General features: G+C 42.3%; 3 protein-coding genes across 5 annotated transcripts in view; all 3 read right to left on the bottom strand.

The window, feature by feature from the left end:
* Positions 1–28: 28 nt before the first annotated feature.
* LOC135258190 (zona pellucida sperm-binding protein 3-like) lies at positions 29–5,593 on the bottom strand. Its single transcript, XM_064341488.1, has 8 exons — positions 4,893–5,593; positions 3,691–3,806; positions 3,191–3,294; positions 2,681–2,855; positions 2,410–2,527; positions 1,564–1,649; positions 1,299–1,465; positions 29–716 (listed from the first exon to the last, which is right to left on the bottom strand). Exons 1-8 carry the CDS (start codon positions 5,250–5,252, stop codon positions 205–207), a joined length of 1,638 nt encoding a protein of 545 aa, XP_064197558.1. The 5' UTR covers positions 5,253–5,593; the 3' UTR covers positions 29–204.
* Positions 5,594–8,309: 2,716 nt separating this feature from the next.
* LOC135258189 (interleukin-12 subunit alpha-like) lies at positions 8,310–12,156 on the bottom strand. The gene is made up of 7 exons (XM_064341487.1): positions 11,766–12,156; positions 11,401–11,564; positions 11,203–11,298; positions 10,677–10,718; positions 10,475–10,591; positions 10,075–10,113; positions 8,310–9,874 (listed from the first exon to the last, which is right to left on the bottom strand). The coding sequence occupies exons 1-7, from the start codon at positions 11,785–11,787 to the stop codon at positions 9,743–9,745; spliced, it is 612 nt and encodes a 203-aa protein (XP_064197557.1). The 5' UTR covers positions 11,788–12,156; the 3' UTR covers positions 8,310–9,742.
* A 2,924-nt stretch (positions 12,157–15,080) lies between these two features.
* The window catches only part of LOC135258188 (schwannomin-interacting protein 1-like), a 29,152-nt gene continuing 28,191 nt past the window's right edge, over positions 15,081–16,041 (bottom strand). For all 3 annotated transcript variants that reach the window (XM_064341485.1, XM_064341484.1, XM_064341486.1), the window contains one exon: positions 15,081–16,041. This exon is cut by the window's right edge and continues 223 nt beyond it. The gene's annotated coding sequence lies outside the window, so the exon portion shown is untranslated.

Genomic DNA, 16,041 nt, shown 5'->3' with positions numbered 1-16,041 from the left:
CCATTCAGACACAAAAGGAAAACTTGACCAGTTTTAAAAGGTAGCCTTTTATTTACCCCTTTTTACATTTGTTCATGTAGATGGATCATATCCAGAGTCCCCAAGTGACTTGGCCTATAAATTGACAATTTTCAGCCAAGGATCTTCGGGTACTGAAGTTTCACGTGAATAAGCGCACGCATGGGCCAGGTACTCAACCCAGTACTAATCCCACACTCCCCCCACACTCCCTTCCAGTTCATCTTCATCCACCAGGGTGTCCACCTCAAGTGGGCCCACTCGAGCCTCCGCCTCCTCGGCCTTGAGGTCGTCCAAGTTCTCCACCTGCTCCATCGCCAGGACGGAGGTGCTCAAGGTGTCCTCCGTCTCTGTTGACGCAGCCAAGGGGTCCACATCGGTGCCTGCTTCGAGGGAATGGACCGGTGGGGAGTGAGCAGTACTTGCAGATCGCCCAGTCAAAGGAAGTGTGGAGTCATTATTCGAGGCCTCCTCCACCGAAGCATTCCCCTGCTCGACCGGAAGCACCTTAGGGGTGTCCACCACAGTGCCTGAATCAGTTGCGACAGCTGGAGGGTCCACTGCACTGCCTGCCGTGGCCATAACGGCTGGGGTGTCCACAGAAGTGCCTGAATGCTCAGCTGCAAGGACCTCGGGCGCATCGACTTGCTCGGGCTTACGAAAGATCAGGGGGCCGATGGTCACGGACTTTTCCAAAGCTGTGAAACAGAACGGCAAAATCCAAAAATTTCAGCACGCATGTCAATTCATTACTTATTGCATCATCTGCTGTGGCGCAATGTCCTTATCTCCATGCCTTTGTGCAGAGGTGGAGCTGGATGCCCGAGCTGTGGTCAGACAGGAATTGAATTTCCGCATTGGTAAGTAACAGCATATGCATAATGAGTTACTAAATGCATTAGGAGCAAGCAGAGACTGGAAGAGAGATTAGTTTGAAACCACACATGGACGCTGAGATTACAGAACTTGCTGGAAGTGCACAGAAAAACATCAATTTACTATGAAGCCCAAACCAAAAGGTCAGTACTTTGTGGTGCTCCAACTTCTATTTCCCCCTCAAAGTGCAAAAAAAAAAAAAATGTATTGTTGCTAAACATCTACCTACCCGCAGTGCCTGGATCATGCGGGACGCAGATTGAAAAATGTGCACCGCAGAACACCCAGTGGAGAAATAAAATCAATGTTCAACTAGCGTGGAATCTTAGTGCAAGTGCGCCATCATCATGGTTTTTCGCAGTAGAAATGACTGTTCTACAGCATTTTGAAAGGAATCCCCGTACCAGAAGCACCAGCGGGAGGTTCAGTCGCAGCTCTGCCGCCTGCCCCTGCCTCGGCCTTCGCCCCCCTCTTCCACACCCCGATTTCCGGGGTTTTCTGGCCGGTGGAGAAACCGCGGGGACCTTCACACCTGCCGCACGCCTGGTCGTTCCCGTCCACGGCCGTCCACCTGGCAAGAAAAAAAAAAAAAAAAAAGGCGGAAATTTCCGGATTAAAATCCAAAAAAAAAGCACAAGATTAAATGGCGTGATTAAAAAACACGCCCACCTTCCGTCAGCGTAAGAGCAAGCCCGGTTTGAGGACGCTCCACCGAGGGCCACTGGCTCAGCCTTCAGGAGACAGGTGATGAAGACCTGCAGGGTGCAGCCAGGCAGTGAGATGACTGTAGAGCCTGGCTTGGGAGGATACCTCCCCCAGGGTGGGAGGAAACACAGCAGAGAGCAGTCTGGAATTTTTTTTTTTTTTTTTTTTTTTTTTTAAGTCAGGCCTGTAGTCTGGGAATTTCGTGGAGACCAAAAAACATGTTGAAACCAAAACAAATTTTAATGAGCGTTTACATGAATATTCATGCAGACAAATTATCTCAAGTACAAAAAATTGCCATCCCAACCCATTCTGAAATGCCTCATGAAAGCCTGCAAGCTTAAGATGTCAGGGAAGGAAACTTCCCAAGCAAATGTCAAACAGACTTCATTAATATGAATGAGAAAGCACTTCTAGACCAGGGCTGGTAGGGTCAAAAATGATGCCACAATAGACTCATGTTGACTGACCACCTAGGCTAAGGGTGCCCAGTTATGCCATGGAGGACCAAGGATGCAATTCCAGTCTCTACACCTGCTGATTTTATTAGTTCTCTAGTTGAAGGTGTCAGTTGGTGAAATCAGCAGACGTAGTGACTGGTTGGAATGAAAGCCTGCATGCTCTCCACCCTCCATGACACGATTGAACTAGGCATTACAAATTAAAGGTGTAATAGTCCACCTGTGGAAAACGGAGGGAGGGAGGGAGGGAGGGAGGGAGGGGGAGGGCAGGGACCTGTCAATTCCCCTCTCTTCACAATACCACTTCATCTGCATAATGTGCTTTCCCCCCCCCCAACATCCACTTAACTGAGTCCCTGGAGTGTTGGAAAAACCTGAACGCCTCCAGCTGGATGTGCAGGTTGTTGTCATGGTTTCTGGGAAAGAAACAGGAGCGAGACCCCGTCACCCTGGCATCAGTGAAGCACCTGGAGGAGGAGTTGGGGGGCATCGGAGGACCACCTTTAGGGTTGAGCAATTAAGCTGGCAAGACGTTCAGAAACCAATACTGCCTTCCTGGCCCACCCCTGGATTGAGCTTCAAGACGGACTGTTCTCCCCCCGCCCCCCCCCCTCACCCACCCATTCTCAATGAAGGCGTATCTGGGGTCAGAGTTCACATCAGGCACCAGGGTGGCTATGCAGGTGTCCACGAAGACGCGGAGGGGCACGTGGTTGCCCTGGACGACCGAGGCCTCCAGATGGATGACCTCGCCGAGGAAGTAGACGTTGGTGGCCCTCTCAGAACGCCAGTCTTCTGCAACGAGCCAGAGAGCCACCCAAGCACATCACTCACCCTCATTACGTTTAGCTGCACAATTCAATTACACCATGGAAAGCAATGGCACAATACAGAAAGATTGTGTTGCCCACACAAAGTACAGAGGGGGAAAACATGCTGACTAAACTTGTAAGAATTACTCTTGTACAGAAGGTACAATGTAGAGCTTATACACAAGTCAATGTACTCATGCACAACAGGGCATATACAGGATTATATTCCATATGTGCGGTCAGATTATATTTCGATAGACCTCAGGATCTTTTTGAAGTTGCACTTTAAAGTCAGTACATGGGCGTGGCAAGGCCTACCCGTCAGGAGTCTGAGAGAGAAGTAAAACGCGTCCTCAGCAGACTGCGTGGAAATGAAGGGGATCCACGTAGGAACCAGACTGTTACTGTCCACACTGTACTGCCTGGGCACAAGCAGAAACTAGGGTCATCGATTGGAAAAAACACTGCATGCTGGGAGAGAAAGGAATTATGGGATACCAGAAGCTGTGTTCTAGAACTCCATTGCTTTCAAGCACCAGTAATGATAATCACATCAGCGTTTAGAATGTTCAGTTAAGAACATTCCAATGACATTTGTGATCTTACTTTAAAGGGTTAACACCAGTGAGGTTCATGAACCAAAGATTGAGCTACCACACATCGGTAATGAATCTGGACCAATCTACTGCAGACACACAGTATGGCATGGTATTCACTGAAGTAATTCAGGTTAATCATCTTGCTTAAGTAAAACGGCAGCACTCCAAATGGAATTCAAACCCACAACCTGCGAGTTGTACTTCGAATTTTATGCTCACCGTCCGTAATGGCACTTGAATGGAATCTCGGTTTCCTCCAATCGGATGATGCCGTTCGGCGAAGGCGCTGGCGAGTAGAATATGGAGTTCTTGTAGACCAGCCAGTCATCAGTGAACTGGGGGGGAACACAGCAGAGGTGGATTTGAGGTGGACTCATTTTCGTTTAGAATGAACAAACAATGCCAAACCATTTTGCGTCCGATTATAATTAAGGCCAAAATTACAGAAGGTCAAACAAAAGTATTACTAGTGGTCCATGGTCAAACAGCAGTCAAGACCACTGGTTTCCGCATCAAGTTTTCAAACCACTCACCCCCAGATCACACTGTAAAATCCATATTTAGAAAGACTTTCCTAGTATTTTGTTCCCCCAGACACCTGAAATTAGCACTGTTCTTCAGCCAAAAGTTAGTGATTAGTGAAATTGGCTGGCTGATTTCAGGGGTAGAAGGAAAAAGACAAAAGAAAAAAAAAAAAAAATGGCAGGACTTTGACCCCTGGACTTTCCACCTCTGCAGATCCATTTTGCTACAGACCAGTGGTAACCAACCCTGCTCTTGGAGACAGACCGTCCTGTAGGTTCACTCCAACCCTAACAGAGCACACACCCCATTCAACAGCTAGAAATCCTGTTGAGCTGCTAATTAGCAGAATCAGGTGTGCTAAATTAGGGTTGAAATGAGAACCTACAGGATGGTAGATCCAGGAACAGGGATGTTGCCACTGAGGATCTCGCACTGCAGTCTTTAAAAAAATTAATTAAAAAGTGGCTTTTTTTGGCATGTACCAGTACTCAGTCTTCATTCGAGTATTTTATTGGCTTGGAATTTGGCCACACCTCATCTCCAAACACCCAAAATAGTTCATTTGGAATTAAAGGCCTGCAGAAACCAGTGACCCTCGGACAGGGAGCAGAGATTCCCGTCACATTACATTACAGGCGTTTAGCAGACGCTCTTATCCAGGGCGACTTACGCGACTTATTACACAGCATTTTACACTGCATCCATTTATACAGCTGGATGCATGTTCTGAAGCAATTCTGGTTAAGTGCCTCACGGTCACGGGCACAACGGCAGCGTCCCACCGGGGAATCGAACCTGCGACCTTTCGTTTACCAGCCCGGTTCCTTACCCACCGGTGCCACGCAGCCGCCCTACGGACCGATCCGGGCCGGTGGGGTACGACCGCTCACGCTTACCACGAGCTCCGTCCCGCAGTCGGTCAGATCGGCGAGGATGACGTACTCGCCCCCCTCCCCCACGCCAGAGACCGCGGCCGCGCCGCACTTCGCCGCCGGTCCGGCGCCCTTGGCCAGCGGGTGCCGCCCCAGCCGCAGGTCCGCCCCGTCGACCAGGACACCCGTCCCGTACAGGTCGGCCATCACCCGGATCTCCACGGCGGACTCGTGGCACCACACGGCGACGGTGCTGGGCTCGGACACCCGGTCCCCTTCCGGGCCCTTCCGCGGCTTCCCCGGCGGCACCGGGACGCAGTCCACCAGGAGAGAAATCAGAAGCAGGCCAGAAAGCAGCCTCAGCACTCCCTCTGTAAGCCCCATTTCCACACACAAGAAAGACACGCACACCAATTCACAGATCCGCCAAGACTGCTAGGCCTGCACAGCATCAATAGCATTTACAGAGTTAGAGAGGGGGCAGGGCTTAGCCTCCTTTATAAGTAACCGCTGCCAGGTGCCGACCAATCACAGGGCAGCATGAGGAAACGACAGCAACGCTGATTAGTCTCTCTTTAGTTAGCTCTGACCGTTGGCCTCCCACTTGACACCAACACCTCGCGCACAAGCAACTGAAAGCAATTATTCAGGCTACGGAGGTGTGCCCAATCACGTGGCCAAATTGCACTGCATAGGGCAGGGCTGCTTGACCCTGCTCCTGGAGATCTGCCGTCCTGTAGCTTTCCATTTTAAACCCTAATTTGGCGCACCTGATTCTGCTAAGGATTCAATCAGATCTGTAGCTGTTCAGTGTGGAGTGCGTTTGTTAGCGTTTGACTCCAGGTAGATCTCCAGGAGCAGGGTTGGCCCTGGAATCAAAATCCAGACCCGGTTTCTTTTCGCCCAGGTTATTAAGTGAACAATTAGTGTCACTGATCGGTCAGACTGTCTTCACACCTGACTCTCATGTAAAGGGAGAGTGGAAAAGCAGCAGTTCTCGGCCCTCTAGGACCGTGTTTTGAGCAACAAGACTGTAGGGATTGTTACTGAATGTTATAACCCCCCCCCCCCCCAGTGCTAAAGGACAATTAAAATATATGGTGAGATTATGTGGGCTGCATTGCCTGTTCTCGCCTCACGTAATACTACATTTTTGGGAAACTAAAATGGGATCAACTGCAACTGTTCACAGATCACTTAAAGGAGCTTGTTGGACGGGTTATTCACCACACCTGGTTTCTTGGGTCTGAATTGGTTGCCATTTTTTACAATTAAAGCAAAAAAAAACAAAAAACAAAACAGAACATCCCGAGCTATTCAAAAGCAAGAATTGATATTGTTGTTGTTGTTTTTTTTTTTTTTACTTTCTGGAAATGGCCACTTGCTTATAGTATGACAGGAATTCAATTAATGTCCATCCTTAACTTTGACTTACAAAGAAAATGCAAGCATTACACCTTTTCTTCACAAATGCACTTTGGTTAATTCACATGTTTGTGAAGAAGAAGAGAAAGCATAATGTTTTTAATTGTTAAATGAATGATAAGGACTCATTTTGATTGAATCGCAACACGTCAGTCCCCTGATTTTTTTTTTAATCAATAGGATTCAGGTGTGATTAAAAAGCATACGGCATCTCATCTTCGCTCTCTCTACTGCTCTATAAGGGCCTGCCTCCTCTTTACGATCTCTCCAACTTGACTGAGAGTACTGTGTCGATTCAATAAATACAAAAACCTTCATGGAGACGATGAACTGCTGAAGAACACCGATACGAGTTTCAGGTGTTTTCCATTTAATCAATTTTATCGGTTGCTAAAGAGTCTGCACTCCTTGCAATGTTTGGGTTTTCGGCAACTGCGATTCACAGACATTTCACTAGGTGTCAGCATTGTCTTCACTTTGTCTGGATCGCCGGTTGTGCTTAATTTGATGAGAATAGTCTTCACAATGTAGAAGCAATTACGAGCACCGAAGCTCTTATTGAAAACGAATGTTAACCCCACATTACGAAGCACTGCTTTCTTCGCACCCTTCAGTCATTGATAGAATTTCACTACAGTTATATTCTGGTGTTTTTCCTTGGCATGAACATCGTGAATTATCGGGCAGAGATCTTAAATTAAATTTGCGATACGTTTGTTGTTGTTCTCATGTGACACGTGTAAACTTTCGGTGGGGATTCTCCACATATGCGGGTTATAATTTAGATGCACCTAGAATGACTTTACAAATGAGTCATGCTCGCGTGATCTAGCGCTGCAAGGTCGTGGAACCAGCAGTTTGCGTGGCTGCTAAATGCCACCTACTCCACGCAACTTAACGAGAGTTCGCTCGCACTCGCGTCTGCGTCTTGGGACCAGCCGTGCCCACGAGCTTTCACTTCCCCAAGCTGCAAGTCACAGGTATGCAATGCTGCAATTACTGTTTACGTAATTATCATCCGTAGTTAACTGTAGCTCCGTATCTTCGCGGTCTTAAAACTACGGATGGAATTTACCATGGAACACTTTTGCTTGACGCTGTCAAGTTTTTGCGTGGAGGCTAGGTTTCATGCAAACTAACAGTTGCCAAGAATGTAAATGTACTGCGTTTATATAGCACTTTGGATAAAAGTGCGTTACAATTTATGCCTCTCATTCACCCATTCACACACCGACAGTGAAAGGCTGCACATGCAAGGTACCAATCAACTCATTGGTAGCAATTAGAGGGTTAGGTGTCTTGCTCAGGGACACTTTGACATGCCCAGGGCGGGGGATCGAACCGGCAACCCTCCGACTGCCAGAAAACTGCTCTTACCTCCTGAGCTATGTCGCCACAATGTTGCTTTTAAAGCCATATTATCTTTTGGGGAATGTTTTGAAGAGTATTATCCTTAATTTAAATGCATTCTGTATCATTTCATATGCAAACACCACATAATATCGTTTAATGACGCTACATGATTATAACGTAAACCATAAATCCTCGGTCTGAATTTGTAACCATTAACATTTTTCTTTAACCAAAACATGTTTTAGCCAGCAATATGGTTCATGTGACGCATAAACTTTGAACGACCACATTCTCTCAAGTTACTTGAAATTATTTAGGAAACACTGGGTAGCATTGCTAGGAATGAAATAGAGCTTCTTTCATTTGTGAGCTAAGATAGACAATATTGTTTCTTGTAACTCGGCCTCATTATGATACCACTACTTTCAATAGCAGGCCCATATTTTGCTAGTTTTAATTAATTAATAAATGTGTTATTTTTCCCATTTGCTTAAGGCCTTTGAATTTGAGGTCAAAAGATGAATATGATGAACATGTACAGGCGACAGACAATACGCTTTTATTTATTAATATTAAATTGTATTTAAATAAATACCATTAAGTAGATTCTTCTGGAGTGGGGGGGGGGGGGAGAGAGAGTCATTTGTAGTCAGAATGTCGGTGTATTTTCAACCAAAACTTTATTGTCATTTTTCAACTCCGCCTCAGGCCACAAAACTGAAATCAATAAAATATTGCAGTAATACAATATTTATTCTGCAGTACAGACACAGTGTAAAGTACAGGCATGATGTCAGAGTTTAGCATTTAGCATGAGTCCCCAACCAAAAAATAATAGCAAAATTATTTTATTCTTGTTAGTCCACCATTTCTGTTGTCAAACACTTTGAATTTTCTTCAAATTGATATTGGATGTTTTCCAGCATTTCAAGTACGGGGAAATTTTCTTTAAAAATGTTGTTCAAGTCTTATCATCAAAATATTCAGAATTACCTGATGTACTCTAATGCTAATAGTTCATGATCATAAGAGCACAAATAATTAATTCATGGAAACTACCATCAGAGATCTATAAATACAATTTACACTGTCATAAAAAACATATATCCTAACATATTAACTAGTGAAAACATGAATAAATAAATAATCTAACAAAAATATTTGACACACACGTTTTTACATTTCAAATAATTATATCCTAACAACAATGGAACAGCCATCGAAACATAATTCAATAAATAAATAAATTAAATAAATAAATGCTCACAAATAAGTAAGAAATTTTTTTTTTAAATAGGATACAAAAAATAGCTGTTTTCTTATGAGTTCCCTGGTGTGATGTTTCTCACTTCCGTACTGGAATGTAGAAATATTTTGTAGATTTAAAAACAATGAATAGCTTTCAGGACTGTAGGTGCAATCAGTGGTTTGATGAGAGATTGTTGAAACAGGGTTGCAAGCACTGGGAACATTATTATTCTCGTATTGTTCACTGCCCAGCCATCAGTGATTGGCCCAGATTTGTCACCTGGTGACCAGTCAGACAAGAGCGCGCGTTGTGTACATAGAGAGAAGTAACGTTACCCTGATTTTACTTGGTGTAGCACCTGCAGACAACAATTGTTTCCCTGACTCCCTGAGATACGTTGGATGATCATGATTTGATTACTGATGATGATGATTATGATGAAGATGGTGACGTAGATGATGTCAGCAATTACAGGGTATCATAACTGAGAGGCAGTACTGTTCTTTTAGTTTCCAAAAATGAAACAGTCTGTCACTTGGTTTGTTTTGACAAAGTTGATGGTTAGGATGATGACAATAAATGTGATGACTCACTTGAGGCTTCAAGCAGTGACGCAGCTTGTGACTTGGCTGTTGTTGAGAGTGATGATGATGAAGGTAATGATAATGAAGAACAAGAAGGTCAGGATGATGATCGTAGTAGTGAAGATGACTATGATGATGATGATGGTTGATACTTTAGGTTTCAAGCAGTGAAGTAGCTTATAACTTGGCTTTTGTTGATGATTGATGATGATGATGATGATGATGATGGTGGTGGTGGTAGTGGTGATGATGATGATGAAGATCTACATCTCGTAGTCCCCAGCAGCAATGTAGCTCATTACACGGTTGATAGTAATGGCTCGAACTCGGAGGCCTTTCATTGCTTTACACAGCTTGAGCCTCCCTTCAAAGGTATTGCCTGTAGCTGGAGATACCTTGGAGGGGAAAAATAATCAAACACTATTGAATGTTTATAGGTTAAAGCTCTTCACATTCTACATATACATCTACATTTTAAGTTTTTTTTTTTTTGTCTCAATTATTATTTAGGAATAATAACAATGATACGAATATTAAAATCTAACTTACAATAATATTTTTAAAAGGAAATAGCGAGAAATAAATTAAAAGTCACCTCAATCACGGATGAATCTTCGCGTGCCGGAAAACAATGCTGTTTGGGACAAAATTATATAAACTGGTTTAACAGGAGGAAATAGTAAGTGACCTGCTGATGTCAAATCTGCCATTTTTTAATATTTTCATACAAAGGTCTTCAGACATCGCAACTTATTCAATTATATTTTGAAAATACATATTTGAAAGCAAAACCCTTCTAATTGCATACCAAAATACAGGTTATGCGTTACTGTCGCGCACATTGGTTGTTGAAGTTGCCCTCGTGAAGCAGACGAAATGGTATACTCTTATAAATCTATGAAACTATACTCTTCATATAAAGAGTAACATAATTCTAACCCACTTGAAGTACCAGCTGTACGCACAAAGGCAAAAAAAAAAAACGTTTTTCGCACCTCCGTGAAGTCGTCGATGGTCTTGACTAGGCGAGAACCGAGAGAGCGGTCAGAATACGCCAGTAGCGCGCTCCTGTAATACTGCGTGTCCCGCTCAATGTTCTTTAGGCACTCAGTCTGTGGGGAGATGCGTCACAGTCAGCCACGCGACAGCGAACAAAGTGAAGACAGAATGAGAATTCCGTACGAAGAGAATACATACCTTATCAAACTTGGTGTTTCTTTGGCCACGGCACGAGGCATCCTGTAGTACGGCACGGCGATGAACAAGTAAATACGAGATTAGTAAACACGTACGCAATTAGTCTGAAATGTACGTGCGTTTAATTCATAGACCGTATAAAAATGGTTTAATCTAAGTAAATAAAGATGATGTTGGGTGAAATGTTAATTGATTCCACTACCAGCAGGGGGAGTAGAACTTCTGTGCTCGTGTGTGTCTGTCTAATCTGACATCAAGATAATTTTCTGAAGTTACGGACAGTTCTGGATTTTGAAAAAATAAATGACAGTGAACGATGAGTAGCTATTTATTATAAACATTGTTTTTGTATATGTATACGACACGTAATAATAAACTCATCATTATTCCTGACACAACACAACACTGTAGAAAATAGGCAATACACTGTTGTGTTGTCTATACCTACATCAAATTACAAAAACACTTAATAAAAATAACTATTTATTTGTTATCTCGCCCTCCCCGTTGGGTTATCATAGCGTACCTGTCGAGGGTTTGGTTCGCAAGCAGACTCCGTTTGAGTCCCCGAGTTCATCTCTGCAGTCTGCTCCGTGCAGTTTATTCCGCCAAAAAGATTGTCCTGCATTTCAACGGGATTGTAGAATCATTATCAATCGTAGTACATTGACAACTCTTTCCTTCAAAAACACAGTTATGGGCAAATATTTCCTCGTTTACTTACGTGCTGGAGCACTTCCGTCATATTCCACAGCAGTGCCCTCGCGTGCGGCACGCAGCTCTCCATGTCTACGCTGTCCAGCCTGACGTCCCCTTTCACCGGGTGCCCCACGCTGACGTCGAATACGTGCCAGGAGAGCACGACCACGAGCAGCCACTGGGCGAAACCTAAGAAGGGACCTAACCGTCCGTCACCTCAATACGAAGAGCCGCATACTACACAAGCGTGCCAATGAAAAATCTAACAATCTAACATAGTTAAGAGTATCTACTGAATCCACCCAAAATTACGTATTTTATCACCATGGCTTTTTGAAAGATTTTATTTGTAATAAGATATAATGAAATGCTATTAAAAAAAATACTCACGAAGCTTTCCGTTTTGCTGCATGTTTGGTAATTCAGTGTCTCGGTCAGTTTATTCAATGTCCCCTGTCTCTTTTCGAACTGATATTTATACAACCTCCAAGGGATTCCCCCAGCCAGATCGAACAGACCTCCCGGATAAATACACTGAACGTGTAGCTACCAGACAACCTAACACTCGATCACGTGCGATTTCCTCAGGTGCGGGCATACACTTCAACATTCGACAGCCCCCGGGGGGATTGCCGTCCGGCAACACCTTTCAGTGCGCGTGGCGGTGCTTTAATTTTCTCCGTGGTTTCGAGAAGACTGTTTTGCCCCCGCGAGGTGCCAAGAGACGTCGAAACAACATGCGGCGAGGCAACTGTAATAAGCATGACGAAATTACGCTGAGGCATTCGAGGTAACCGCAGTCTGACAGTTGACGTGTCAATTGACTTCTCACTGTTGAACCGAATTTCCCCCCAACAGGCCCCATGCCGCCCAAATGAATATACATTCTCGAAAGCAAGGGCTATATTTGAATAGAAAGCAAATAATAATTGCTAATAATTCTTGCCAAACCGAGATTATACAAGAAACAAAAATCCCTTAAGTGCTATATAAAGAGTAACAGAGTTTATATGAATTTAATAGTGACAGCACTTAGGCTACTCTATGAAAAAGAAAAACATTTATTGGGCAGTAGGCCTAATTTAATATTGATTTTTAAATCGGTATTCTTTGTTCTTGCAACACTTCTGCTAATGTTTTTAGTTATTTATTTATTTTTATCCCAGTTATCCAAGTCATGCTGGAATCGATTATTTTATAGCTCACATCAGGGCAACATCCGTTAGAGTAGATTTACCGAGTAGCCTAGTCGGCACATCACGTGGAAAATGGAACGAAGGAGAACCCTTCAAACTGAAAACCGTCTTTCCCTGAGTGACATTATAGCCAATTATGTAACGGTCATTGCCGCTAGTGTCAAGGTGAGAACCCGATACCGGAATATAGAGCACATCATTTCTCTGTTTAATATATACAAAAATACAAAACAAAAATTAGTGGTGCGTTATAAACAGCTGTGTTTTGGTCAGGTACAAACCAAACTTACACTCTCAGAAATAAAGGTACACAAGGGTACAAATTCTGTACAAGTACAAAACTGTACCTCTAAAGGTACTAGTGACAAGCGATTGTACCTTTCTAGGTACTGAATGGTACCTTCTTTTCTGGTAAAGGTACAATTCTGTATCTTCAAGGGGTACTGCCACAGTGACAAGCGATTGTACCTTTCTATGTACTGAATGGTACCTTTTTTCTGAGAGTGTAGGCAAAAAAAAAAAGCAAGAGAACATGTTATTAATATTGATATGAATATTGGACTGGTGTATAATGGATTCAAGAGTTTCAAATCATATCCAGGTCTGGTAACTAAAACAGTTTTTGTGAAATTGTGGCGTTTAAATTTTGATTTCAAAGACTACAAATTAGAACTGATTTTTACAAATAGTTTAAAATGAAACTATTTCAGAAAATGTATTCCAATTTTAGAAACCTCTTAACCCCTGTATCCACTGCCAGTGTAATTCAATGATCTGGATGATCATTATTATTTTTTTTAATTCTGTGTTTTTACACATACATCTTATACTGTAGAGATTGTTCATTCAGTAATAGAATAATTTGTTCAAGATCCTTGTATTAATTGATATCACATTCCTCTCACTACAAAAGTCAACATCATTTACTATATCATTTGCAATCATATTTTGTACATAGTATGTAATATATTTTTAATTTTATTGAGTAATGGTGTGTGGCTGTTGGCAAAAATCAAAACTGCTGCATGGAAATCTTATTTTCTCTGTTCTCTCCAAAACTACCATTCCAGGTATAATTTAAATTAATTAAAGATGTTTATTAATTTATTATTTAATTGATTTATTTTTTGATGCTTGCAACTTCATTGCTCAGCAATACGGTCTCTGTTCTTTTCAGACTGCAAACACTGTCCCCCCACCCTCCAAAGAAGTGGCTGTGGTGTGTGACTTCATTCCATTCAATGTCTTGCTTTCTGCCAAAAAGGGGAACAGAGGCGATGATTCACTATTAGAAAACCTCGTTCAAATAAAAGCGTGCCACAGGATTTTAAATTGTCTTGGTTTGTTTTTTTTGTTTTTTTTAATTTGTACTTGAAATGCAAAGAAACTGATAAAGATTCCCGCTCTTTTAAAAGTGAACACATTAATAAATTGGAATCAAGAAAGAAAAAAATAAAGATTGAATAAGAAGTTTGTCAGTTGTTGCATTGCTCCCTTTGTCACTCAATGGCAATCGTTAGAAATTGCAATAGAATAGAAAAGAATAAACAGCAATTATCTCAATTTAGTTGCCATGCAAGTGACTTTCTGTTGGGGGGGGGGGTGTAGATGAACATGTAATTCACAGTCTTAAACCCTTAATGAAAAGTAAATTCCAAAACATGAATTATATAGTAACAGCGGTATCTTTGAGACCTAGATGAATTATGTATCTTAATTGAAACAGCTCTTTTTTCTCACCGATGTTCAAAGGATTAATGAATTTCAAATAATTATTTTACCCACGTCTGGTATCTTTTAAAGATAATTAAAGCACTTTGTACTTTGTGTCTGGTAATGGGGTGACAATACTTTACTATCGACAATTTGTATGTGTCTTGCAAGGAAATGTCCACATCAGCTCAGCTGAGTTTGGAATTTAACTCTGACGTTATCACATAGCATAACTATTAGCAAACCTGAGTACTTGAATGACTGTTTGTTTGACCTGCTGAGTCAGGGTGATTTCATGGAGCACGTGTGTGGAACAGTGTGGTTCTAGCCTTGAGTAAGCTAATACCCGGGGAAACCAGAACCAGCGTGAGAGGTGCTCTGGATCGGGGAAACACCAGTTTTCGAAAAACATTCGTATGGCCACCACTTAAACCCATGAAGAGTAGGTTTTTTTTTTTTGGAATGTTTTTTTTTTTTTTCTTAAATTCCAAGTCAGTGTTCTAGAACTCTGTTGCTTTCAGCTACCAGCAGTGATTGTGACATCAGCATCAGAATGTTCAGTGAGGAACATTCTAATCGCGCATTTGTGATCTTAAGGGTTGAATCTGTTTGGCTATATGATCTCTAGCAATTCATACTGATTCCCCAAGTAGTCTCTTCAAATTAGATACCAGTTCTCCGCTGATCTGCCTGGATAAATTAAGGTTAATTACACATAAAATAAAAAAATCTATCATTTCAAATCACCACAGAACCCAGGAAATACCAAAAATAAATTACATTCCAAGACCACAAGTTATGAAATAATACTGTTTTATTAATAACTTTACATTATTTCTGTACATAAAACTTTGTTTTGTTTGTTTTCTCCGTACGATTTTGAAGACAAACGTGAAGACGTTAAAACGCACACATTCACATAAAATGAAACCTGAGCCAGAAAAGCCAACCTTCACATGGGGCCAGCGATCGACTACGCCGAACGCAGGACCCCAAACGTCACAAACCTTCCCGCAAGGCGGGCGTAGCTCCTCCCACACATCCAGCACCTTCAAATAAAACGTCTCTTTTTTTTGTTTTTAGGAAAACTACTGTTTGTGCAAAATTAAGAGACAGGTGGTTGTAAAAAATACTGCCCGGGTTAGTTTTTGTTTAGTTCTGAATTTGTACTTATCTTTCTCTTGACTGGACAGACTATCGTCTTTAGGTTGTAACCGAATAGTTAAATTTAACTGACTTTTTTTGTTGTTGAATGTATTTTTTTAAAAAACATAAAACAGAAACGAATAAAAAAAGTCAGATCGTTCACTTTTCATACAGTCCAGTGCCAATAATTACATCCATCGTTCACGTCAAATCAGACAAGATGAAACAGGATAGTACAATGACAACAAACTGTGTGTAAGGTGCAGTAGCAGGAAAAGGGGTATTGCCATAGATTCTATATACAAACCAGATGGCCATCTCTACATAAAGTTAATTGTTTAGTCTCTCGACCATTGAAGTAAAAAAATCATGCATCTTATGAAAATTCATTATTAGGCATGTTCAATGCCAGCGGCAAAGGGTTTGGTTTTTTGTTGTTGTTGCCCTGGGACACATCCGTGGATATGGTAGAGATTTTGGAAAGAAAGGAGGACCTGACCATCTGGTCGCTATAAGGAATCTGTGGCATCGCCCTGTTGTTCATTTGTCATGCGACGGTAACGGACAGAACTCATGTGACATATCAAGCGCAGTCTGCGAAGATCTTTCCT

This window comes from Anguilla rostrata, chromosome 6, assembly GCF_018555375.3.
Source record: "Anguilla rostrata isolate EN2019 chromosome 6, ASM1855537v3, whole genome shotgun sequence".
NCBI lineage: Eukaryota > Metazoa > Chordata > Actinopteri > Anguilliformes > Anguillidae > Anguilla > Anguilla rostrata.
The sequence above is the reverse complement of the archived record's forward strand: the minus strand, read 5'-3'. Positions and strand labels throughout refer to the sequence as shown.